The following is a 25,328-nucleotide window of genomic DNA, read 5'->3' as shown; positions in this document are numbered from 1 at the left end:
TTAATGACTTGTTGATATGACAACTACTCTGGATACATTTTAAATCAGCTTAGAATAACCAAAAAAACTCAGTTGACCATGTAACAGATAAAGAGATAAGAGACTTGCTTTCTTATATTGACATATATAAATACAGATAAATGCAGGAAGAGCTTTTTATAAACACTTCTAAAGAAGTGATTGTGAAACAAATATCTGCTGTATGCTGATTGTTGTGTGTTTAGCAAATCTTAACACTTGGTGATGTCACAGATAAAACTGATAACATCATTTAAATATTTTTTTAATGAACGCAATGTTGCATGACAAGATTCTTCCCCACTGGCATGCAATGATATTAAAAATGAAAATCATTAGCCTGCACTGAAAAGTATTTTTAAATGTGCTGGTAATTTTCAGTAAAGTGAGTTCTTTATTTATTATTTAAAAAGTTCAAATAGCAAATCACAATTTTAATCTCACATTAAATGTATTACATTCTGGCTCCTTTAATCTTTAGTCACATACTGTTGGACAATGTTGGACAAAATAAATTCAATTGCCTTGGAGGAAAAAGCTTAAAATTATTCTGTGAGGATGTTTCCTGTTACGGAGACGAGTTGGGTTCATTTTTGGTATGTGGAAGTTCTAAGTTTCCACATCACACTTGTGTAAGTTCAACCACAACTGGTTTTCCAGCTGTTTGTGATGTCACAAAAAATGTGTTCTTACGTATGGCTCTTAAAATCAGATTTGATGTAAGCACAGCAAAATGTTTCTCATTGTGGAGATTAATGTGAAAACAGCCTTCTAGTGTTACATTCTGCCCATAATATAGCATTTGATCCTCACACTGTGAATAAGTCAAACAGCACTGCTGTGTTAAACAGATAAGAAAGGGCTGCTGGGTTAAACAGATAAGAAAACAGTTGGTAAGTTGATAGCAAACAGTTTTATGTGTTGTAGGTGATTACTAGTCTTTTACCTGCAATAAAAGAATGATGCATATTTCACAGATATTTTGAAACATCCTCATAACTAGCGTAGTTCCTGCAGTACCAATTCTTTACCACGTAAAACCAGAGGCCACTTTGAGTTTAAATGCAGGAAGCATTTTGCACAAACACTTCCGAAGAACTGATTGCGAAACTAAAACCTCCTGTCATTGTTTTGTGCTCTTAAAGCGTGCTTTCACACGTAATCATGTCACAGCAACAGAATCCACCTTGGATGAAACCATTCGTAAAACACCTCCTGTGAGTGAGGATGAGAAACACTGTCGCATGGTGAGTCAAAGTATTTTAATTATGTCTGAAGCTTTAGAGAACTCTGTTTTGTGTGTATTTAATCAAAGTTGAGCAAATAAAGAATAACGGCAGTTACATGTGTTAATCTAATTCCTTCACAGTTACTCACAGTAACACTGCACATAACCTCAGTGTTGCCTCTACAGCAGCAGAATGGACCCAAACACAGTTGAACATGCCCTTAAAAGGCATCTATCCTCCTTGCCTGAACTGCTGCTCTCCCGTGCAGATTTCAGTTCTCAAATTGGCTTTGACTTTAATTCATGCAGTATGACTTAACATTTTGTGTTTGTACTGCTGTAGTTTTGCTGATGTTCTGTCCTTTGTTTAATGTAGTTTGCAAATCAGTTTTTATAGTTGCTGAAATGTTTTTACTACTGATTTTTATTCTTATGATCTGGATCAACAGCTTCATCCTGCTTCTGTAAGGAAGACTACAGCACACTGTTGGATGTCCAGGTCCTCTGAGTTGACAACAAATCTCCTGTGATGCTTGCAGTCAGCAGACCCAGGTCTCTTTACCAGAGGCTAAACAATGATATCAAAGACAGGCTGGCTCTCTACTCTTTGAGTCTCCACACTTCAACCCACACAGCAGAAAACTTGCTCAGGTAAGAAAAAGTGTCACCACATATGAATCACTTAGGAGGTGAAAAAATGAATTGAATTGAATTGAAATGTAGAGTATGCCTTTATCGTTTGTTATTTTACTCTAATATGCTAATTTTATACCTAAACCTCCAAAACCCACACATAATGAAAGCAGTAACTACTACTAAGGAAATGTGCCTTTGCCCTAAAATGTATTGCATGTTGTTTGTTAGGGTTATTGTGCAGCAGCTCCTCTTGGCTTTAGCATTAATTACAGCACGCATTCACTGTGGCATTGTTTCAATAAGCGTGCAATGTCTCGACATTTATTCACGTCTAGAATTGCATTCATTTTTCACCAAGATCTTGTTTTGATGATGGGAGAGTCGGACCGCTGCTTAAAGTCTTCTCCAGCACATCCCAAAGATTCTCAATAGGGTTAAGGTTTGGACTCTGTGGTGGACAGTCCATGTGTGAAATGTGCCATGCTCCCTGAGCCACTCTTTCACAAGTTGAGCTCAATGAATCCTGGTATTGTCATCTTGGAATATACCCGTGTCATCAGGGAGAAAAAAACAAAAACGATGTAATAACCTGTTCATTCAGTAGGCTATATTTAGGTAGTCAGCTGACCTCATTCTTTGGGCACATAACATTGCTGAACCTAGACCTGACCAACTGCAGCAGCCCCAGATCATAGCACTGCCCCCACAGGCTTGTACAGTAGACACTAGGCACGATGGGTGCATCACTTCACCTGCCTCTCTTCTTAACCTGATCACTAACTAAAACTGTAGTTAAACATAAATTACTGAGTTTGCAAGTAAGTTACAAACCAATGTGAGGCACTTTGAATCTAAAAAAACAGAAGTCTCAGAAGTCATGGACATGAATATTTGTGTGAGTTAGATGATTATGATTCTACAGGAACAAACCAGCCTTTGGGTGATTTGCCTTAAAGAGACAGGAATCATGTTGTAGTACACAGAATAGGCAGCCGAACCAAAAATGAGTGTTATAGGTTAACCTGAACATCTATGATGGTCTGTGAATTGGCATTTATTTTCTAACATCTTTGCTTCTGAATACTTTATCCATTTGATTAGTCCCTGACATATCCAATACAGGACCACTAAGCATATTCCTGTATACACACTTCATGGTCAGCGCTTCTTACCTGATTGTTTAATTTGGAAAGAGGCCAATGACATAACTGCTACATGCAAAGACAGACGTCTCGGCTTCGACTGCATTATCTGCAGTGCTGGGCGGCTTATCTGCGGATGTCCGAGTCTCTTGACATATATGGATAAAGCCGTCACCCCGCCGCCTGACAACACGCTCCCAAAATAATCTGAGAGCGAGCACAGCTGAGCTCGGCGCCGCGCGCAGCTCCGCCGCCTCCGCCGCGCTCAGTAAGAGACGCTGCCGTGAAATCTGACCATCAGTAATGACGAAATTCAGCTACTCCGAATACTTATCTCAGTTCCGTAGTGCTGGAGCTAAATGCAATAATGTTCAGTCGAGACTGCGAGGAGATAGGAGGCGAGGAGACGGACAGAGCGACGCAGCGTCAGAGCCGGAGTGAGTCTATTGTTGTGCGCTGTGTGACACGGAGGCTGCATGTGTTTACAGTGTGTGTGTGGTTGTGAGGATCCATCTGATCCATCTGTGTGAATACAGACGAATACGAGCCAGACAGGTTTAATCAGTAACATATGATTGAATGTAAAGATGCTTATCAGGGTTAATTAAAGCCAAATACATCCAGAGTTAACACATATGGTTCATCAGTACTAAATATATCAAACACTGTCTGTTTAAATTTAACACTTCATTTCAAGGAGTAAGTCAACTAAATAGATTTTTTTCTTTTTTCAAGGGGTGTTGGCCCAGTGGTCCTTGCCATCAGCAGAGGGGATGTGGATGTTGTTATTGATCTGACAACATCTGCTCCTCAGAGTCTGCTGAAGGAGAACAAAGATGGATGGATACCTTTGCATTACGCTGCCTACTGTGGACAGACTGAATGCTTAAAAGCCCTACTGAAGGGTATGACACGGCAAGGCATTTGCTCACTTTCTTAGTTCAGTGTGACACTAGACAGGAGAGACGTTTTGGTGCATTGTTTGAACATTTTAAAAAATATTAAATGTGTATATTTACATCCTCTGCTTCAGCCCATCCAGGTTCAGTGGACAAGCGCACATTGCAGGAGCAGACGGCCTTGCTACTTGCTGCGTCTTGCAAACACTTGTCATGCGTGCGGTGCCTTCTGGAGGCTGGCGCTGACCCTGACATCAGCAGCAAGAACAAAGAAACGCCTTTGTATAAAGGTACAGCTGTGAAATCAGTTGTGTATAACAGAACTGTGGAGAAATAATAGTTCTAACTGTATGTTGGTCTGGTATTGGGTTGAAATGGTTCTTGTCTGTTTCTGCAGCCTGTGAGTTGGAGAACGTGGACATGTTGAGCCTCATTCTTTCCTACGGTGCCACTGTGAATCAGCGGTGTGGTCAGGGCTGGACAGCCCTCCATGAGGCCGTATCAAGGGACAACACAGAGATCTGTGAGATACTAATAAGAGCCGGGGCCACAATCAATCCACCCAACACCTACAGCATCACACCCCTCACAGTAGCTGCTCAGCAAGGACAGATGAGGGCACTGTGTTACCTCGTTGACAAAGGTACTTCACTGCAAAGAATATTTTTCATGTTTCAGATGTCAAATTCAAAGAGTTTGTTTATAGAGGAATATTTTTCTTTAGGTGCAGATGTGAACATACAGACGTGTGAAGGAGTCACAGCCCTGCATGAGGCCAGTAAAAATGGGTATAAACAAATTGTGGCCTTACTGTTGGCTAAACACGCAGATGCCAACAAACCCACTAATTCGGGACTGCTGCCTCTGCACTTTGCTGCTCAGTATGGACACCATGAGTAAGTTAATATGCTATAATCAGGTCAGTAGGTGTTGTTATAATAGAAAACACTGGTAAAGTTGTAGGATTTAAATTCAGATTTTAAAAAACTAAACTAACTTACTAACTCTAATCTGTGTTCAGGATTGTGTCCTTACTTGTCTCAGTGACGAGTCGGGCCAGACTCCGCCACAGTGGGATCAGCCCCCTCCACCTGGCAGCTGAGCACAACAGACACACTGTGGCAGCTGTGCTACTCAAGACAGGTGCAGATGTAAATGCCACACTCGCCCACAGTCACACCATCCAGCACGCTGATGGACGAGCAACAGCCCTCTACTTTGCTGTTGCCAGTGGAAGCACCGAAACAGCAGAGGTGTTACTGAATGCTGGTGCTAGTTTAACCCTGGACCCGGTCAGCCCTCTGCTGATGGCTGTACATCGAGGCTGTGTCAGCACTGTGTCTTTAATGCTGGATAAAGGAGCCGATGTCAACACTAGAATACCATCATACTCTTCTACGTTCCCTGCCGTTATTGCGCTGTGCATGAACAATCTCCCTCTACTTAAATGCCTCTTGGACAATGGCTGTGATGCCCTCTCCTGCTTTAACTGTACGTACGGCAGTGCCCCTCACCCAGCTTCGGGGGGATCCCACATAAGAACTGTTGGCAGCAATAGATACATCTTACAGAATGACAGCATGCTTCCTTCAAACTGCAGTGAGCCAACAGAAAGGCCAATACAGGTGTGAAGAATCAGAAAATGAATACCATACCGATACTCTCAACTCAATAACTCAAGTTTGTATGACATTTCTCTGTAATTTAGCTTCTTCCTGATTTTCTTCTTCAGTTCTGTGAGTGGATCTCGACACCAGTTATGTGCAAATGGGCAGGACCGATCATAGACCTGCTGCTGGAACATGTTGGTCATGTTCAACTGTGCAGCAAGCTCACTGAACTACTGGACCATCGAGAAGAATGGATCGCTGTCAAGAGGAAGTCATGTAAGTACACAGACAAAATCTTATCACTCGGTTACATCCTTTACATTTTTTTAGATGCAAATGACTCTTTCATTCTCTTTCACTTCCTTGCACGTGCATTCACTGCCATGAAATAACAAGTGACAATCGTCTCTGTCTTTTTCTTTCTACAGCATCACCTCGTTCACTGCTGCACCTTTGCAGATTAAGGATCCGTGGCGAAGTGGGAAGACACAGACTGAAATCTCTTATAAGCTTACCTCTGCCAGACAGACTGATCAGATACCTGAGCCTGACTGACTGACTTTAGATGAACTTTAAGCAATATATACATCAGAGATGTGGCTAAAAATATAATTTTTTGTTCTTTTTTAGTTGTGCCTGGTACCTTGAGTCTGTAAATGGTCTTCTCAAAGCGATTCTCTTCTGTATAAAATGTCTATTTATAACATGTGTAATGTGACAGTACGTTTTTGGTTTTTTATCTATCTTTTAGATTTTTCATAGAAACCTTGAGTGAATACAAAAATGATCTAATGCCCAAAGGATTTCTTGAGGGAAGTTGAGCCATTTATTTAAAAATAAAAGTCATTGCTTCAAATGTGCCTATCAAACATTACTTTAACAAAGACTATGTCCCACATTCTATTCTCATAGTTGAAAGGGGAAACTATAACAGGATGCTTTCATTCATTTGCATGACTTCTGTTACTTAAAAAAGAACAGTTATTCTTAAAGTGAAAAGCCTTTTAATTTACTGTCTATTTCAGATACTTGATGGAATCAGACTGGTTTTAAACTGAAGCTGATGAAGTTATTCTCCGAGTGCAACTTAGTCCCTTAGGTTTAAACGACAAGAATAGATGAACCATTTCAATAAGTGCTTGAGGAAGTGTCTCATGTTCACACACTGAAAGAGTAAGAGACTGTGAAGCAAATGAAAATAATTAGTCCTATTTACATTCCTCTGTATGACGGGTTCATTAGCAGGGTAATTAAATGAATCCAAAGACACTGAAGATGGGTGACTGGACCGTGGGTTTAGTCGGTATGGGCTTGACCACAACATGTGCATGAATTTTCTGTCCATAAGGATGCTCGGGTCTCTCTGTCTCAGTTACCGATGCTTTGCTCCACAGTCCCAAGGGAGGATGCGGGGCAACAATGTGACTGTGCAGGAGTTGGTGTCCGTGATACTGGAAGGGACAGCAGCCGCACACACTCACACAGTGGTGAGACGTCAGGTCCAATTTCAGCGTCTCCTTTTCCGCAGAGCTGCGCCGACCGGACGCAGAGAGCGTAACTTTTGCATCTTCATCATAACTCCTTCTCCTCTTTTCAATTCCGTCACCTTCAGATGTGCCTGCCGGGCTCTTTTTGAACCCAAAATGCGAGTGTTCCCTCTTAGTTTGGGTCAACTTGGGTTCCTCCCAAAATGAGGCTGGCAGTTGGCGCTTCCTCATGGGCACCTGCTCCACTGCGCACCCCGCATTCTCCACATCTTGCGCACCAGAACTGACCTTTTCTGCGCCCTTCAGTCTTTGGTGAGCAGTCGTCCCCGGTTTGGTACATCCATACTCTGTTGACCTGTGCGTGTGGCATCTTGGGACTCTGGAGTACTTCTGAGAGAACCGCTTGAGTTGTTTCTGCAGATATTTCCTGTGATCCACAGAGCGTCTGCACGGTGCTGACTTATCCAAGGCAGCCTTTATGTCGCTTGATGCCAAATTTACAAAATTCAACAGAGTTTTGACCTCACTGTCTGCATTCGCCATGTTTGCCAGAACCTTCATCAAATCAGTCCATATTAGAACTTGTAGTCCATCTTCAAGAGAAATAAGAAAACAAATTTTAACCACCGCTGCTGGATGAGTCCTGACCCTTTCGACGCTACCGTCCAACCACAGATTTCTCTCCAGGCTGCAGAAGGAGCACACAAGTTGAATGAATATAAACTCCTTGTAGTTATGGTGCTTTTCTTGAACCAATCAGCGACCCCAGGCCCCTCACAATGCGCCTCAATCAGCCTCCAAGCGCCCTGGTATCGAATTCTTCACCATTGCAAATTGTTGTCATGGAGATCTGGAAAAAGCCGCTGAGGGGATACGATATTTCTCCTTCAAGATGATGATTGGCCAAACATCTCCTAAAACCCACAGTCTGCATCCTGTAATTTCAAAAATGTGTAAATTGTGCTGATATGTGCATGCATTGTAACTTTTTTTTGCAGGGGCTGTTAAAGTTGAGTTTTTAACATGCCCTCCCCAAGAGTGATGTCAGCTGTAGGATTTGGAGAGTGTGGGGGGGGGGGGGATCTAAAGAGTGCATAACCATGGAAAGGGGCTTGAACGCTCAAGAATCTTGTCTTTCTGTTTGCCCCCTCAATCGAGCAACACAAAGGCTGAATTACTCATTCAAACCTCGCGGGACAAAGGGAAAGGAGCTGGATAGCACTCCTGCATTTGTAGTCAAACATTTAGAGACTTAAATCGAGTCGTCATGAAGGAGAAAGAGTCGGACAAAGCCCATAGAATTGCCATCAGCAAACATTTTCCTGTGTCATATTATGGGGTCTCCATGGCTCCCTCTGGCCCGCGGACAATAGCACAAGTTTGCACACTCGAATACTGTCACCCTGCCAACGGTAACAAGGGCCCGAAACAGGACAATCCCGAGAGAAAGCATGGGCTCCGCGGGGAAGGTTGCAATAGAAGAGGAAAAGGGGGACTTGTGAAATGCTAATTGAGCTTCATCCCCTTATTGAAGTGGAAAAGAGTACCTATCGTTCAATTGAACTGCAGCAGCGGTGGAATGAGATGCGAGGAAACTGTTTGGTAAGTAACACCTCAGGCTTGTATACTCTGCTGCCCTCAGATACAGTAGGCTGCCATGCACCCTGAATCACTCTTGCACTCTTTTTTTTTTTCATGTTCTATCTATATCAAGGTTACAGAGCATTTCTTCATGATTGATTGCCTCATTCACTCCGTTTGTGATTGTCTGGAGAGCCCCACAGGTCTATATATGCTCTGGCTGGTCAATCTTTCTAAGCAGTGCATCCCTCTTGTTCTGTGGAGCCAATGGGACCCTATTGTCCCCCCTCTCTTCTCCTTCCCTTCACCTCTCTGTCCAGCTGAAAAGGCCAGTTAACAATAGGGCCCCCTCCCCTGGCCTGCCACCCCCACTCATGTGCTTTTGAAGAGAGGGAGAATGAGAGAGAGGAAGCATAGTGGCACCCACAAATCCCACAATGCACCACTGTCCTCGTGCCAAGACAGGTGGATGGGACGCCTATTGATCAGTTCAGATGTTTAGTAGATTTAGCCAGTGTGAGGAACTTCTGTTATATTTACATTTCCACTCTATAATCCTCTATAATCCAGATTTATGAACTTAATGCCTGCACCATCAGTACAAATAGCACCAACAGACACACAGACCCATACCCGTATATCAAAATGAGCGGCTATTAGAACACATTAGGGTTTACAAAACAGTAAAGATGAAATGGGAATCAGGACCAAATGTGCGTATGTATCAGTAATGTCTGCTGTTGTATGTGATGGAAATCTTTCGTTTTGTTTTTCCTAAGACATACAACAGCAACTCAGAGAAATGAATCACTTTTACATGGATCTAGATACATTTAAGGACAATATGGACATGGACAACAATGGGATGAATGTATTAACTGTCTAATCCTCCTGTGTTGATGTTGTCTAATGGATAATATGTAACAAAAATGCTATATACAGATACATAATAACATGAGCATACAGCAAATAGATAATAACGAAAGTTATACAATACCCTGACTCAGTGTATATAAATATGTTTAATGTGCAAAGCCCAACTTTAACTAATTGTGTATAATAATGCTGCTTTGTTCCAGACTTGTCCTCTAGATGGCAATCTACCTCCACTGTGATGCAGCCCAGCTGAACAGTTACATTAACGTAGAGATAAAGAGAGTGTAGAGGAAGCTGAGTTCATTTACTTCTACAATCTTTTTTTTTTTTTTTTTTTCCTTTTTGATGCAAACAATATTTTGGGGCTCTGTTTGCTTGCAGAGATGCTGATTAAGATTTTTGGCAACAATAATAACACTGAAAGACCAGGGTAATTGTATTAGGAGCTTCTCTTATCTGGGTTTAAAATGGCTGTGATGTATGTTCTGAGAGATTACTGGTTGTTGGAATGAGGTGAGGCAGCAGGAAGGAACCAGGAGGATGTAGTGCTTTTCTCTCGTCAGATAATCGATACTGGGACTGTTGGAGAGGATGGATGGACTGAAGCACTGGGCACACTGTATGCAAAATCCAGCCTTGTTGTATACTTGAAAACTCAGACAAATCTCTGCATTGTACTGTGCAAATGCAGCTTAACAGCAACTATGGACTTTCCACTCCAAAAGTCATCCACAGCTCTTGTGCATGAGCTCACCCCATTACTGTCTGTGAAGAGCTTTTTAATAGGCAAAAGATGGATAAATGCTCAGCTGCAGCAAAAGGCTGTAGAGATGGAAGCTGAATCCACTGATCTTAATCCATGTTAGTTTGAATAGTTGGAACAGATGCTAATAGTGTTATTTGGATATGTGTATCTCAGTTATTTAAACCACAAGTAGTACCTTCGGGACAAAGTAGTGGGTGCAGTAATTACGATGGTGGATTTATGAATCATCAATAAGCAGTAAAAATGACATACACGTTGTGCTGCAGCTTTGTGCACTGAGCGGAGAAACTGTCCTGACAACTGGTCCCTTTACAGTTTCAGAGATGGTGTTATGGTGTCTCGTAACAAAGATACATGCAAATACAAAGGTAGAAAGATGTTACAGGAGGCAGAATCATTCAGATCATATTGTGCTTTATAATTAATTTGTAAATTGCTTTCTTGGTTAAACGGTTAAAAGTTTGGTCAATGACATTTTAGATAATAGTGGAAAAATGATCACAATGCTATGAAGCAGTGAAACCTGAACACCCTCACAACTGATGGGACTTACCATTGCTTGTGTTTGTTTCTAATAAAATTGCTAAGATAATCAATCTACTGTGGACTGACTCATCTATTAATCAGCCAGTTATTGAATCTGATCAATTAAGTTACCCACCTTTAATACTTTCAGCACTGGGGCTCCTTGATATGTTTCTATAGTTGTAATTATATCAAATAATGTGTTTAGTGTCAAATCATCATTTCATTCAGACTGAAAAATGGATTTGTGTGTATTAGCTCCAATTCCCCGGGAGCTGTTAATGCCACCAACTCAAGCAGTAAGGTTTTCTTCCCACTGTCAGTCAAGTGTTTTAGTTAATCCCAATAAACCGTGGATGTCACGTTGACTGTGGGCAGTGGGGTAATTTCATAACTGTGCAGAGTAAATACCACCAACAACATTATGCAACTCTGCTCTTAAAAACTACTCATTCTTTCTAATCTGGCCTAAAGCAGATCTTATCTATTATAAACTACATTCATGTGGTAGCAAAAAGAATAAATCAAGATATAAAAAGAAATATCTTATGAATATTTGACAAATGTCTCTGTCGTTAAGCATCAGCAGGGTATGCCAGGTTACATCAGTATTGTTTATCTCAGCCTACTTCGGGACATTGGACCACAGAGTGTTCTAGCAGCACACAGCACATCAAACATGGGTATGGCAATGTTTTCAGTCGGTAGGCGTCTTGCACTCTCTCTCCCTCTCTCTCCACTTGACTTTAATTCGGTCTAGTACGCGTCATCCTTACGGACTCGCCTCCACGCATTGTGGGCTACTTTCCACCTGGACCACTATAATAAAAAAAATAAATAAACATAAACAAGCAAAAAAAACACAAAAGAAAAGAAACAGATCCCAGCTGACACTGCCCACGCCTTCATAAACACATCTCCCTCACCCCTGTGCCTTTTGGGGGACTTTTTGAGAAGCGGATGGGGAATTTGTTTGAGCACACGTTGCTGTTGGATGAACTGATGTGAGCGCTGCATCAAGTGCGCGGCGGTGATGCTCCCGTATAAAACAGCCCGCTGTCTTTTGGCACAGAGAGGGATGCATCAGTTTAACCCTCAGCTCTGCCCTCCGGACTCGCCCATCCACTATTTAGCCTAGATAAGTTTAAGGGGATATGTGATCGTGTTATGAGGAGTCCTGCCGCGCGATATTCCTGAGGATCACTCTCTGCTCGTTTTTTCTTCAACTTCCATGGCTTGAGTGGCCCATTTGCACTCATGCTCGCAGCCGAGGAGGGATGTAAGGTACGGGCCATCCACCGCCCTCACATTGCGCGGAGTAGCGGCGTGATTCAGGTCGCTATCTGAGTGCCAATAAGACAAAAACTACTTTCGAAATGTGAATTATCGAGATTTGCTACTCATTCCACCGGCTCGCCTGTCCTATGCTACCGTCAACGGGATTTCAAGAGGAAAATGATTGTGGCATAAACTATTTCTGGAGACGTCTGTCACAGATATCGCCGCCGAGCTGGACAGGGTGGATGGTTATTTCCCAAACAGTTCAAGCCTATGCATACTGCATTCATTTGTTGGAAACGTTGCCTAGTGTCTTCGAGAACAGCTCAAGAGGAATGCTGGTCCAAGATCTAATGCCATTTACTTTAAGTTTTTGGCCTTTTTTCTTTGGTCATTGCCTTTTCTCACTGTTTTTATTCTCGTGTCAGGTAAGGATCCTGCTCGGGCGCGCCACTTGTCCGTTTACGCATGAGAAGAGGTTACACTAATGTAACCGGAGTTTGATTTACTAATGGATAAACAACTGGGGAAGTGATTATTTTTTCAAGTAACTTGAGTGCAGTGCATTGTTTGTGTGTTTACACGAGATGTCATAAGTCCAGGGCATACCTGATAGACATGTATGTGGAGAATTTCCAGTAAGGCATGAGAAATATAGCTATGCACAAGTACACATACAACCACGCACAGACACTCAGCTCTCTTGTAGTGGGAACATGGAGTAGCCAACTGTGTTTTTATAACAATATTCAGTTATCCCACCAGGATCCCTGCACCAGGCATATGCTAGTGATGAGTATTCTAACCTCTGCCCCGTGCTGCTGCCTACAGATAGTGGTGAGCTGTTGTTCACACACAGGCTGTGTTGCCAGGGTTCATGTGTAATGTGATCTGCTTGAGTTTCCAAGTCCACCCACACACACTCCTCGGGGCAGCCTGCTGCCCACTCTGTTGGTGGGTGGTTTCTTACAGGGAGCAGGCTGCAGCCATAGACGTGATACCATTCTGCATGTACTACATACACAGCAGCCCCGGTGACAACAACACTGGGGCTTTGATATGAAAAGAATGCTGAGAGGATATCCACAGTGCTACTAACTAAGAGGCTGCTGAGTGTTCACGCATCTCCATTTGTGCAGCACAGTGTTTTTGCTGATGGTACTTGTGAGTAATGCACTGAAGGACAGCACCTCAGTCATTTCAATGTATCTCTCTTTCTCTCTCGCTCACCATAAGGGAGAACTCCAGAGGTCATGCTCACGGAGTGTGGCGGAGAAAGTTAGTGAACAGTGCCAGCTGGCATGCCACTGTAGAAGGTACCCTCCCCTTCCTCCACCACCACCCCCACCACCTCCCCCGCGGCTACTGGGCAACACAGGTAAAACTCCCTGATCACACTCCCAGGTTTCACACCTGTCTTGCTCCAAGTCTGTCTGTCTCACTCTGTCTGCTCTCACTCCGCAGTTGGATCTCATTCCTAGCCAGACGCAGGTGTCAAGCAACTGAGTAGTGTGCAGTAACAGTTTTGATGTGAAGAGTTTCCCTTTATGCACAAAGGAAACATTTGCCATCAGCCCCCTGAGATTAGTGTGTGCAGTTTTGCATGTGTGTCTGTGCAAGTGATAGAGCCAGCAGGATGTTGACAACTGAACACAGGACTAATTTATACCAGGTCAGACCTTGGGGAGTACCCAGCTGCCTGTGAAATCCATGCCTGCTGGGCTGCCAAACTCAGTGGTTCAGTGGTAGGGTTTCCCCCGGAGGACCCCTGATTAAAACATAGATGAGTTAATTAAATTAGCTTTAATTTGATAGAGATAAGGGGCTGATGAAGCAGCCCAGGAGTTCCAGCTTCATTTTGAAGTTGAGCTGGCGGCAATAAGGGTGTGTGTGCTACAGCTTGTATACAACAAACGTGTATCTAGAGCCTGTTGCAGTGGTTTTCCCTCAACGCTCCCTCTTTACCGTAGACAGATAGGCAAACATTGATCACCCGCCTGCTCGCTGAACGTTGATATGATTTGTATGTTGTCTCACACATTAAAATGAACAGTGCGCTGAAATTTTGGAAAGGTGTTGCGGATGATGCAGCCATTCTGAGCCATTACTGTGCCTCTTTAGAATCACTCACCCTCAGCCCTTAATAATGCGAGCTTGAAGGAATACTTAATCTTCAAAGTCTTAGCAGACAGCAGTGGAAAGGTTCCAGTCTTCAGTCTGGTCAGGTTAGCTGGATCTCCTTTTTCCCCTGACTCACCTTATCTTGACTGCTGTCTGACTGTCAAGGTCACTGCATAAATGCTGCCATGGCCATCTGACTGTCAGCTAAGGTGGCGATTTGAATGCCCAATTACAGCCTGCACATAAATGAAGCTCTGCATCCACAGTATTTTGTGCCTCCATAAGCAGAAATCTGATGATGAGCAGGCCAATTTTTTATTCCTTTTTAACTTTTACACAGAAATGTTTGCAGAGGGTGGAGACATGAATAATTCACTTAAAGGGAGTTTATTTCCTCAGTTGTCAATTTAATCTGTACAGGCGCATAATTATCGTGATATTTCTTCAGCAGCCCAATTTGCAGAACAGTTAGAGCTGAAATTTTGCTTTAAACTTTAGTCTTTAAAAATGCAATGAGTATGCATAAAAACTAGGACAATGACTGAGACCTTATCTATCTGCTAAAAGTCTAAAGAATTTGGCAGTGTAAGGAAGTGCCTGGGTGCTAAAACTGGTTTCCAAAGTCCCATCAAAGGAGTGTGCTTTATCACAATGAAGTAGATCCCAACCACTGACTGAATTAAATCCCACAGCCGTTGACAAAACGCAGGATTAAAATGGAAGTTTGGCTGAGAGAAGCTTTTAAATTTATAGTGACTTATGACGTACTGTGCTGTACCGAGAAGAGCTGGGTCTTGTTATTTGCTTCACAGAAATGTGCTGTATTGCCAAACAATCTTCAGCATTACTAAGGCGTAATGGTTGCTATGGTGCAAACCTTTATTCTCATTCACAACAAAACACTTCATGCAGGAGTTATTACTTTGCTATAATATATGTAGTACTGTATACTATCTCAGCAGCGTGATATTGGAACAATGTCATGTATATACACTGCCCATCCAAAAAAAAGTCACATGCTCTAACATTTTGTTAGACCATCTTTAGCTTTTATTACAGCGCTCATTCATCATTGCATCTTTTCCATAAGCTTCTGCAATGTCACAACATTTATTCCCATTTATTTTAGGTAGTCAGCTGACCTCTTTCTTAACATAACGTTGCTGGACCTGACCAACTGCAGCAACCCCAGATCATAACACTGCCCCCACAGGCTTGTACAGTAGACACTATGCATGATGGGTGCATCACTTCACCTGCCTCTCTTCTTACCGTGAAACGCCCATCACTCTGGAACAGGGTAAATCTGGACTCATCAGACAACATGACCTTCTTCCACCATAAGTTTTAGTAGTTTCATCAAACTCCTTAGATGTTTTCTTTACTTGATTCATGCCAATAAGTTGACCCTTCTGAAACAGATTAACTTCTGTTCCACGACGACAGACCTGGTTGTTTAAGAAACCAGGTCAAGAAAAAAGCTATTCACTGCATCAGTTAGGGTTAAATAACTTGTTGCCATCTGAAACATAATCATCCATGCAGTAAGTATCTAATGGGAGGTTCTTACCTCTTTGCTTAGTTATTTACAGGTGGTGACTTTTTTTTTTTTTGGAAGGGCAGTGTATATCGTAGATAGACATGACTAAACTGATTTATAGACGGTTGGAGAGCATCAAACACTGCACATAGAGTGGAGAGAGGTTTTGCATTACACATACAAAGTTGCTGATGCATATAATGTTATACAACATTCCTGGTGAGTGGTCTTACTCTGCAGATCTAATGGAGAAAGAGCAGGAGGTTTTTGCAACAGTAATTGGCGCAGACAAGAGTGCTGGTGTAAGAAAGGCTGACGGGACCTTAAATGATTCATGGTGTCGGGTTGGATATCTTTGAACATTGAACCTAAGACCTACAATAGAGCAAGGACGTACCTAATTCGCAACTCAGAGCAAGAAAGAAAAACCACCTCCATGTTATTGTGTTGTATGACTATGTGTGTTGTGGAGTTTTCTGATTGATTTTATTTTGTTAACTCTATTACATGTGCATGTCCACACTGCTCCCCTCTTGCCCCCTCCTCTCTCTCTTTCTAAGTGGCAGAGCCCATAGTGCCCTTGTTGAGGCCATGGTGGATGGAGATGGACATTATAGTGCTTGGAACAGTGGGCTGTGCCTCAGTTGTCTTCCTCCTCTCAGCCATCATCATCTGCTACAAAGCCATCAAGAGGTTGGGAGCCACTTTTCTCATTCTTCTTCTCTGTCTAGTTCCTGTATTATCTCAGTTAAAGCTTCCTCTAAAGCAATATTTTATCAAACAGACTAAATCAAATAGGAATTATCACAGACAGGCTACTCAAAATTTCATGTGCACATATCATGTGCAGTACAGTCTCCCATGGGAGACTAGCTTTATGTTAGAGTGACACAGGAGGCTGCGTTGACCCTGTCATCACCCTGCTGGGTCACACTGAGGTCAGAGGTTAGATAATAGAATGGGTTGTCACTGAAGAAGATCACTACACTGAGTTAAACAGAAATATTCTATACTCTAAATTAATTTGTTGAGGTGCATGATGACCTGAACTATTCTGTGTTGATTTTAATTTCAATACGTGTCTAAAGTATCTCAGGCTGGCAGCTAGATTCATGAAAGAGAAAGCAAGAGGTAAGCAGAGGAATCCCAAGAGGCTACTCTTGCACTGCTACTGTTTCCCCATTTGGCTTATTAGAGAAAAGGCTGCGTGAGGTTTTAGCCTGCAGCACAACCCAGACCCAGTTCTCTCTCTGACATTCATGGAGCACGGTGTCACACATGCACTCTGACATCCACTTAATGTTGGCAGACATTCAACAAACACATACACACACGTCCAAATCATGCAGAGGACTGCACATGCAAAAGAGAGGCACGCAGAGAATACTTGTGAGCACCCACCCATAGATACACATACACAAAGCAATACATATCTCTACATATGCATGGTATATTTACATATTTATACATCCATATGAGAAAAGCCACCGAGGTGTATGCTAAAGGAGCCGCTTCAATGTTTTTGATGTGTATGTAAATAGATTTACTATCATACTTTATTATGTTTTGGGTTTATTATGGCTTTCCTCAGCAGAACTCTATTTCTTCTTTCTTTAAACAACAAATAGGCAAAGTCAGGCAGCGGAAGTAATGGGTGGTTGGCTTAGGAATTCATTATGGCAATTCTCCAGCCCCCTGTGTAGCCAAGGGGCACCTTTTTAATGCAGCAGTGGTAGGAAAGTTGGGCTCCAGCCCCAAACTCAAGTCATTATTTATGAATTAATTTGCGCAGTCATTCAGTCACAGACCACATCTTTTATACATGCAAACGGGTCGTGTCCTCAAGCTTTGCGGGCTCTAGACTGCAGACTTTGTGCCACGCCGAGCTGCCCTCCATTCTGAATGAGAAGGGGAAAATACACAGGTCCAGACAGACCGCCCTCATTAGACATTCATTAGTCACCAGCCAATAGCACAGCAGTCAGGGAAAAATGTGATTCCTTTAACATTTGTCATGGATGCTCTAATCATCCATCGTTCCTGAGAGGGATGGTAAGGACACAACGCAGCAAAAAAGGACAGATAAAATGTTGTCTACCCAAGCAAGCAAAGCCAGTAATTGAGCGGCTTAGTCAATAACAATGTGAGCGAGTGTTTTTCAGTGAGAAAAACACAGTCAGTTATATATAGCCCTTCCAGCCCCTCAGAGCTCGGGCTTTCCCAATGAAAATCAGCTGGCCAAGGGCCGAGGGCCAGCTGATTTTCATTTCCAGCAGGCAGCAGAGGCGCGAGCTCTGCGAGTCCCAGCCCTCTTGGCCCTTTGTTATGTTTTATAATCTTTGTCTGCCAGTCATCTGTCAGGAGCAAAGGGGGCTGGGAAGAAAAAAACACTTCCAAACAATTCTATTCAGAGTCCACAGCACTGGGGAGGCTGGTGTGTGCAAGCATAGAGAAGAGGATTCAGACGAGACACATGCTGCGTTTCAGTGTTGCTGTGCCATCTGAAGCCAAAGACATGATGCTGCAGTCCAGGCTGTCAGCCATCCAAGAAGCTAAAACAAACAAAACTCAGACCAACTGACTAATGACGCGAGATGCATTTTGCATTCACTTAAAGTGCTTTGGGAGCTTTGTTACGGACTGATAATACATCACAGCTGGCCCTGTCCAAGGGCGAGTATATCCAAAATACTCAACCAGACACAAATACTTGTCAGGCCAAATAGTTCTAAATGATTTTCATTATTAATCTCCTCTGTTATATTTTCTAATTTAGGATTCCACCACTATCCAAAGCCATGACAGATTTTTACAGTCTGTTTTTTTAATATTTTCTCTTCAAACCATATCATGTTACTCTAATTTCCAGATGGCTGTATTAATTGTAAACAGCTCAACACATGTCCCAATTTCACCATGATCCATTCCCCAAACTTCAAACAGGACTACGCGCTGTGATTGCACAGCTTTGATATGAAATATTCATCTAACCTGTGAAGTGTTGTGTTGCCACCTGCCATGTGTCAACAGCATGGCATTTATTATTGAAGACCTGGGTTGAGGTCGATTTGAGGCCCTATTGCTCTGCCCTATGTGGTGGCCCAAAGCATTGTGGTCAGTCTGAGAGGGCTGAAGCACTCTCTAGATAATAGATTAAAAAATGGACCTGTAAAAAATATAGACATTTTTTTTAGTGAGTTGCAAGGCCGTTGCAAAACACTGAACGAGTGCTGACCTCATCCAACTCTCTATTCAAAGTAGAAGAATTCCCTGACTGGCTGTAAACAATCCCATTAGTCCCTGGGAGAAAACCTTCGGAATATCCCAACTCCCCTAGCTGCAGATGCATCAGCCAGTCACTTCCCCTGCAGCATAATGTGTTTCCACTCCAGGGCTGGACAGTTTTCTTTCTCCGGCTTTCCCTGGGTCCCACAGGGACACAGCAAGCAGCATCTGTCCTACATGGCCAGTGTGTATCCCTGGTGTCCTAAGAGGACCCCTCCAGCTGACAGTGTCCCATAGGAGATCTTAGCCTCATATTTTGCTTTTAACTTTTTTCTAAATATCACATACAACACCTGCAATCTGAGATTATACAATGTCAAAGACAGCTACAATATATTAAGAAACTTAATTATTAGATCTTTATATGACTTTTATTTTTATAAATTATTGAGCAGGCCCACCAGTCACAGGCTTGGAGAGGTCAGGGGACATCTATAGGCATAATATTTCAAAGTTGTTCTGTGACCACAAATAAATAAAAACATGACCGTCAGAAATACGGGCAAAATACATTTTAAAAGACATGACAACAAGGAATTGGGTTTAATTCAAGGTCTTAGGAGGAGGATTAGCCTCTGTCTGCCCAGGTGCCCATTTTCACATAATTGATGCATGGTTGTAACAAGAGTCTGTAGCCGTATTAGCAGCACTGTGAGGCTGTTCTCAGACACAGTGTTGCTTTCAGATAAATACTAACGTCAGCATGCTAACATGCTCACGAAGACGATGCAAACACGCTGATGCAAAACAGATTAGTAACATTCACCGTGTTCGTTATCTGTCATGTACATGAATTAATTATCCCTTTTTCTTCCTCATATTAAAATATCCTCAACTCATAATGACAGTAGGATGATGTTGACATGTTGTGTGTCTCTATTGTCAGCTGAAAGCTGTAATATAGGAAAGACAGGGGGAAGTTTAATACCGTTCAAAATTCATGGCAATCCATAGAGGTTGTTTATTGTTTTGCCTGTTTTCATTCAGGCAAAACTTTTTAAAGCTTGGCAAAGATCCCAGGAGTGACTTTGGTGACAGATGAAAGTTCTTTCTTGTTTTTTTGCAACTGAAAGATTGGATGGAGTCAAGCTGAGTGGGATTTCTGAGGATCTCTGATGAACACAGGAGGTGGAGGGTTAGAGCACTCAAATGACAACTGAAAGCAGCCGAGATAGGAACCTGACAGCAACAACATGCTTGTTAAACCGGTGTTCAGGTTTGGCTAAAGCGCAAGCAAAATAGACAGCTGGCAAATTGAGCTGACACTATAAATATGATAAATTGACAATAAATGTGCATGAAAATGAAATGTGTTGATAGAAAATTTACTACACACCAGCAAGACATATTTATATCTTACATATTTTACAGTTGTAAAGTGATTATGATTCAAGAGGTGAATAATGTAATTCAGTGTGTTTGACATACAATAAATGCTATAACTCTCATAGTGTTTAGTCTTAGTGCTTAAGATCTTGCTTGAGATAAAACTAACCAGTGCATTTTTTGATTACCGGTAACTTAATGTACCTGAAATATGCTCAAATGTTAGTACAGCAGCACAACGACTCCTAAAGTTTTTACATTAGACATGAACATGTGTCCAGAGTTGGCTAATGTTATGCACGTGCACTAATTTGAGGAAATTATTTATATTTAGTCTGAAGTGTAGGTTTTTTTTTTTAGTTTTTTTTTTTTAGGTTGTTGTATTGAATTGTATTGTGTCCTGGTTGAGCTCATTTCACCCTGTAAGGATTTCCTCTCAGCACCACGCCTGGGAAGAGGGAATGAGTTGTGCTGGACTGGACTGAGAATGACTGTTTGTCAGAGTTGGACTGGTCAGCTGTGGCTTTCAGAGGAGAGGGGACACTGAGCTAAGATGTCGCTCAAGGGTCCTCTGTGCCAGGGAAGGCACTGTACAGTGTTGAGTGAGACAATGACTGTACTAACTGTATTCAGATCTGTCTCTGAGTTACATAACCCCCAAGCAAGGAAGAGCAGCTGAGGGGGGGGGGGGGATTGTTGCAAAAGCCACAGTACACTGGACAAATATAATAACCACAGAGGCAATGAAGAGTGCATGAAAAGGGCTACACTGAATGATCCTGCTCTTCACAGACCAGTAGCAAACAGGGGATTGTGTGTTGTAGCTTTATTTTGCCCCAGTGTAGCACAACCAGTTTTGAGAATGAATTTAGCAGGGGATTATGTATTGATGTTATTCCCAAGTTGTTTTGACAGCCACACACATACTCATTACTTAGGGGTAAGATTGGATCTACCAGTCAGGGTAGGTAATTACCTTATCCCCTGTGTTGCAACGTATTTTTCTCTCTTGTAAAAATGACCTTTGAACACTGAGCTTATTAGAAAGATTCAGTGAGACCAGCGTATCCACCCAGAGCAGCCCAAGAAATCAAATCAGCTTAAAGGTTAACAGTCTAGAAACTCTGTTTAATGACGTGGCCTTTAGCTGAGAGAAAATGTAACCTCAAATCTCTCTCGTCAAGGAATTTATCCTCATTGTGTGAAATTGTTTATTTGCAGGAAACCACTAAGAAAAGAAGAGAACGGGACGAGTCGTGGAGAATATGCCATGAGCATCCGTAACAAGAAGTCCATCGGTACGAACAACACTGTGGTATAGACTGTCTCCTGGTTAACGCAGGAAGAGACGTCACTATTACCAACTCACCTTCCCCCAAATACAACAATTCCTTCTCACCCAAAATGCAACAGGGTTTTACCCAAGGTTTTCAAATAGGTAAACATTCCCTCTTTGCTTGGCACATTGCCCAGACTGAAGACACTGCTGAGTTCAAAAGGAGCTGTAAAAGATGGAAGGAAAAAAAAAATCAAAGCAGAAAGGAGGGAAAGAAAGATCCACAAAACCCCATGGTGTCAAAAGTGGCACAGCATGCTGAACATCATTCTCTTAGTAACAGCAAGTGTTGCTGACAGGCTGGTTGGCTACTGGCTGGAGAGGGACTGTCTGCCAGTCTGTCGCAGATCCAGACCTCACGCACTGTTGACATCTGCAAAGGAACAAGAGACAATACGGCAGCCCTGCAGTCCCGTGGGCGGCCAAACAAGATAGCCCATCACACACAATAAATAACGTGCATGCAGTTTTTACAGAGAATGCAAACGTTTTTTTATAATCCAATACTCACATTGTCCATCTTTTGTTCTCCATTTTTGAGACAAATGCTTTGTGAGAGGCATAATGTTACTGTCGCTCCTGGCTCTAAGATGTGGATTCATCTGACTATGCAATTTAAAGAAATCCATAGAAAATGAGGAGCAATGACATCAACATGGGACATTGTGGTTATTTTACCATGCCAAAAATGCCAATGAAGACATGTAAGATACTTCAGTCATTCATGTATTTATTTTTCTCTATTTATTTACTTATCTACTTTTGAATTTATTTTTCTACTTAAAAGAAAAAAAAATGTCTTGTAAGTTACTCACATCTTGATACATTTTGGACATCTTGACGAATCCATTTTATTTCTTGATAGCTCTGTTTTTTAAGTCAATCATTTATAAATCATATAGTTCATTTGTGATGTTCCGATGCTTTAAGCCTGCTGTCAGTTTGTTGAGACACTGATGCAGAAAATGTGCTTGCTCTGCAAAGAGGCTTGGTATCCGTCGTTTTGTCTCTGGGTGTTTGCTATGCGTTTCTCCGTTTCCTCGAGTCCTCAGCTAAAAAGTCAGGGGTCTCTAAGATGTGATATGTGAATGTGTGTTCTCTGAACATTATGTCTGTGCTGCATCATATGCCAGTCCCCATTTTTGATTTGGTAACTCAATGCGAGCCCCCCCAACAAGTTAAACGTGCTATCGCAGGTCATCTGGTCCAATCTTCTTGAGTTTTGGGGTCAGTTAGATGCCTTCAGCCATGTTTTGTTTGAATTTGACAATCTTCGTTTTCTATCTGTCAAAAAGGGCTTAGCCCATCACTATAGAAACAGGGGACATGAGCCCAGGGCTGACCTTGTGACTGGCGAGAGACGGGAGACTTAGCCAATAACCAGATATCAGGTTGCACAGAGGATGGCCTGAGCAGGGATGTGTGTGACTCATTGCTGTCACAGGCAACCTCCACATCCCCCCTGGAAGAACACAACTGAGCTGAACTGGAGCATCACTCAACGCTGCTCTGCTTTTTTTTTTTTTACATCAAATCTGCGTGTGTCTATGCGCGCATGTGTGTGTGTGTTAGAGTGCGTGTTTGTCTGTGAGTGTGCATGCAGATGAGTGTACTCAGTGAGAGTGGGATGTACTCTGTGACTCTCAGTTAAGTATAGATATTGGCTAAACTGTGGAAATTTGGAAGAAAAAAAAAACATGCTTGCATCTAAACATGCACAGGTATTAGCTAACAGTATACTCCCCATGTACCTATATGAGAGAAATGATGGATGCATGAATGTAAATATTGATATTTAAATATCTGCCTTCTGGACTGTTAATTCATGTACAGTGTAACACAACATATGTTTATACATAGTAAAATTCAACAATGTGCTACCATTTAGAATTATGTCAATGTTGTCATGTTGATGGAGCAAGCCATTAATGTATATATGGCAAATAATAGTACATACACAATTTATGCATCATACCAAACAGATAGAAAGATGTGCATAAGCTGATTTCATTGCTGAGTTTTTCAGTTGTAAATAAAACTGTACATAACAACAGACCTACAGACTATTGTGTTTAAGGAGATATATGCACAGATATAAATCTGTTGTGTTGTGGCAGACAAACTGGCCCATCTGAGGTGAAGGTGATAAAAATGAGACTGTTATTTTTAGCCTGTGCCCGTCCTGTCTGCGCTGTGCCATTCATGTCTTGGACAGAGCTGTGCTGGTCGTGCCTCCTTGCCCTCCCTCTGGATTGGAGGACATGCTCTCAGTCTGTCTCACACCGTGCATCTTTAATGAACAGCGATCATCAAGCGTATCTCACTCCATGGGGCTTAATGACGCAAACAAGAAAACTCATAGCTCACATATTGTGCTGCGTCTGGGCTCAATTAATAACAACCTCACAGAAAACACTGGTGTGAGTGTGATGGGTTTCCCGTTGCTAAAGCAAGTACACGGGTGGATATATTGTCACAAACACGTCTGTTAGGTGACATTGTCACATTAAATCATAGATATTTGTATTTAATTTGCAGATTAGACTTGAAGTGTGAAGCCACCAGGTGAGTAAACTTGCACTGTTGAAGCTGCTGGAGAACAAGTGAAGAGGGATGCCAATGAATAATGATGTGAATGAGGGACCACAGAGTGCTTCTCCTTCTCTACTTTAGATGTGCCACTTGATGGTAATGCCAATGGACACTGTGAGCAATTTAAACATTTATGCATTGTCCAGGCAGGGCGCTGTGGATTTCACTGTCATAAAAGCAATGTGACAGCACTAGGCGGGGAACAGGGATTGTCACTGTCTCAACAAGCTTTACGAGGCTCTCACAAGGTATTTTCATAGAGTAAAGAAGAACGCTGATCACATATTCTTTAAAATGTTGGTGCTTTAAATTGCTTCCATACAAAACTGGTTAGTGGGATTTGTTGCAGCCTGTGTTAGAGTACCTCTCTATTGTTATTTAATCAAGCGATATCTCTTATTTACACACACAGTTGTGGTGTACAATATGCTGGTGCATCACTGTGTATGTGTGAGTATGAGAGCTCGCACAGTCCCTTCAAAGATGACCTTCACAATCTTTGAGGACCCACTCACACCCTCTCTGCTTTGAGAGGCCTTTGGTCAGTGTTAATTACCCTCAGTACCTCCAGCTGCCTGCTCATCAGGTCAGCACTCCCATATGGTCCTCCAGGAGGTAGCAGGCAGGCAGGGGCGGGGAAAGTTCTGGATACCTGTGGGACACTGATTACATAAGCTGCTGCTAATGAGGGGTTCTTTCAAAAAGGGCTGCGAGTTCAAACGATCACAACGGTGGCAGTGGCTGACAGATGCAACCCCAGAGCAAGGAGGACTTGATTAAACATGCACACACACACACACACACATGCGGGGACACATGCACATACACACCTGCACACACCATCACTTTAATACACACTCATACGCAGAGGCGCACACAGCAGGCAAAGGGCTCTTTGATGAGCCAAGGCTAGAGGTTGATGAGAAGGGGCACTGCAGCCTGATTCAGCTAGCTGGGGGGTCGCCAGGGAGTGTTTGCGTGTGTGAGTTTGTATTTTGTTTTTTTTTTCTTGTGTGGACAAATTTTGTTTAAATACTATTCTTGTGAGGACATTTTAGCTGGTGCTCAAAGGGCATTGTCAG

At 42.4% G+C, this 25,328-nt stretch overlaps 3 protein-coding genes across 5 annotated transcripts; 2 read left to right on the top strand and 1 right to left on the bottom strand.

The window, feature by feature from the left end:
* Window positions 1-1,129: 1,129 nt before the first annotated feature.
* On the top strand, window positions 1,130-6,362 carry LOC113158029 (ankyrin repeat and SOCS box protein 2-like). Of its 3 annotated transcripts, XM_026353688.1 has the most exons (9): window positions 1,130-1,265; window positions 1,696-1,897; window positions 3,760-3,929; window positions 4,058-4,213; window positions 4,321-4,566; window positions 4,648-4,819; window positions 4,945-5,548; window positions 5,656-5,809; window positions 5,962-6,361. In XM_026353688.1, exons 2-9 carry the CDS (start codon window positions 1,776-1,778, stop codon window positions 6,090-6,092), a joined length of 1,755 nt encoding a protein of 584 aa, XP_026209473.1. In that variant the 5' UTR covers window positions 1,130-1,265; window positions 1,696-1,775; the 3' UTR covers window positions 6,093-6,361. The 3 variants fall into 3 exon arrangements, with proteins under 3 accessions (XP_026209473.1, XP_026209474.1, XP_026209472.1); XM_026353689.1 differs by lacking the exon at window positions 1,130-1,265 and having other exon boundaries at window positions 1,539-1,897; XM_026353687.1 differs by lacking the exons at window positions 1,130-1,265; window positions 1,696-1,897 and adding an exon at window positions 2,633-3,461 and having other exon boundaries at window positions 5,962-6,362.
* Window positions 6,266-7,738, bottom strand: LOC113158030 (protein FAM181A). The gene has a single exon (XM_026353691.1). The coding sequence runs from the start codon at window positions 7,579-7,581 to the stop codon at window positions 6,784-6,786; it is 798 nt and encodes a 265-aa protein (XP_026209476.1). The 5' UTR covers window positions 7,582-7,738; the 3' UTR covers window positions 6,266-6,783.
* A 4,118-nt stretch (window positions 7,739-11,856) lies between these two features.
* prima1 (proline rich membrane anchor 1) lies at window positions 11,857-23,644 on the top strand. Its single transcript, XM_026353969.1, has 4 exons — window positions 11,857-12,474; window positions 13,283-13,424; window positions 16,268-16,400; window positions 21,540-23,644. The coding sequence occupies exons 1-4, from the start codon at window positions 12,193-12,195 to the stop codon at window positions 21,637-21,639; spliced, it is 657 nt and encodes a 218-aa protein (XP_026209754.1). The 5' UTR covers window positions 11,857-12,192; the 3' UTR covers window positions 21,640-23,644.
* Window positions 23,645-25,328: the final 1,684 nt, after the last annotated feature.

Source organism: Anabas testudineus, chromosome 12, assembly GCF_900324465.2.
Source record: "Anabas testudineus chromosome 12, fAnaTes1.2, whole genome shotgun sequence".
Classification (NCBI taxonomy): Eukaryota; Metazoa; Chordata; class Actinopteri; order Anabantiformes; family Anabantidae; genus Anabas; species Anabas testudineus.
The sequence above is the reverse complement of the archived record's forward strand: the minus strand, read 5'-3'. Positions and strand labels throughout refer to the sequence as shown.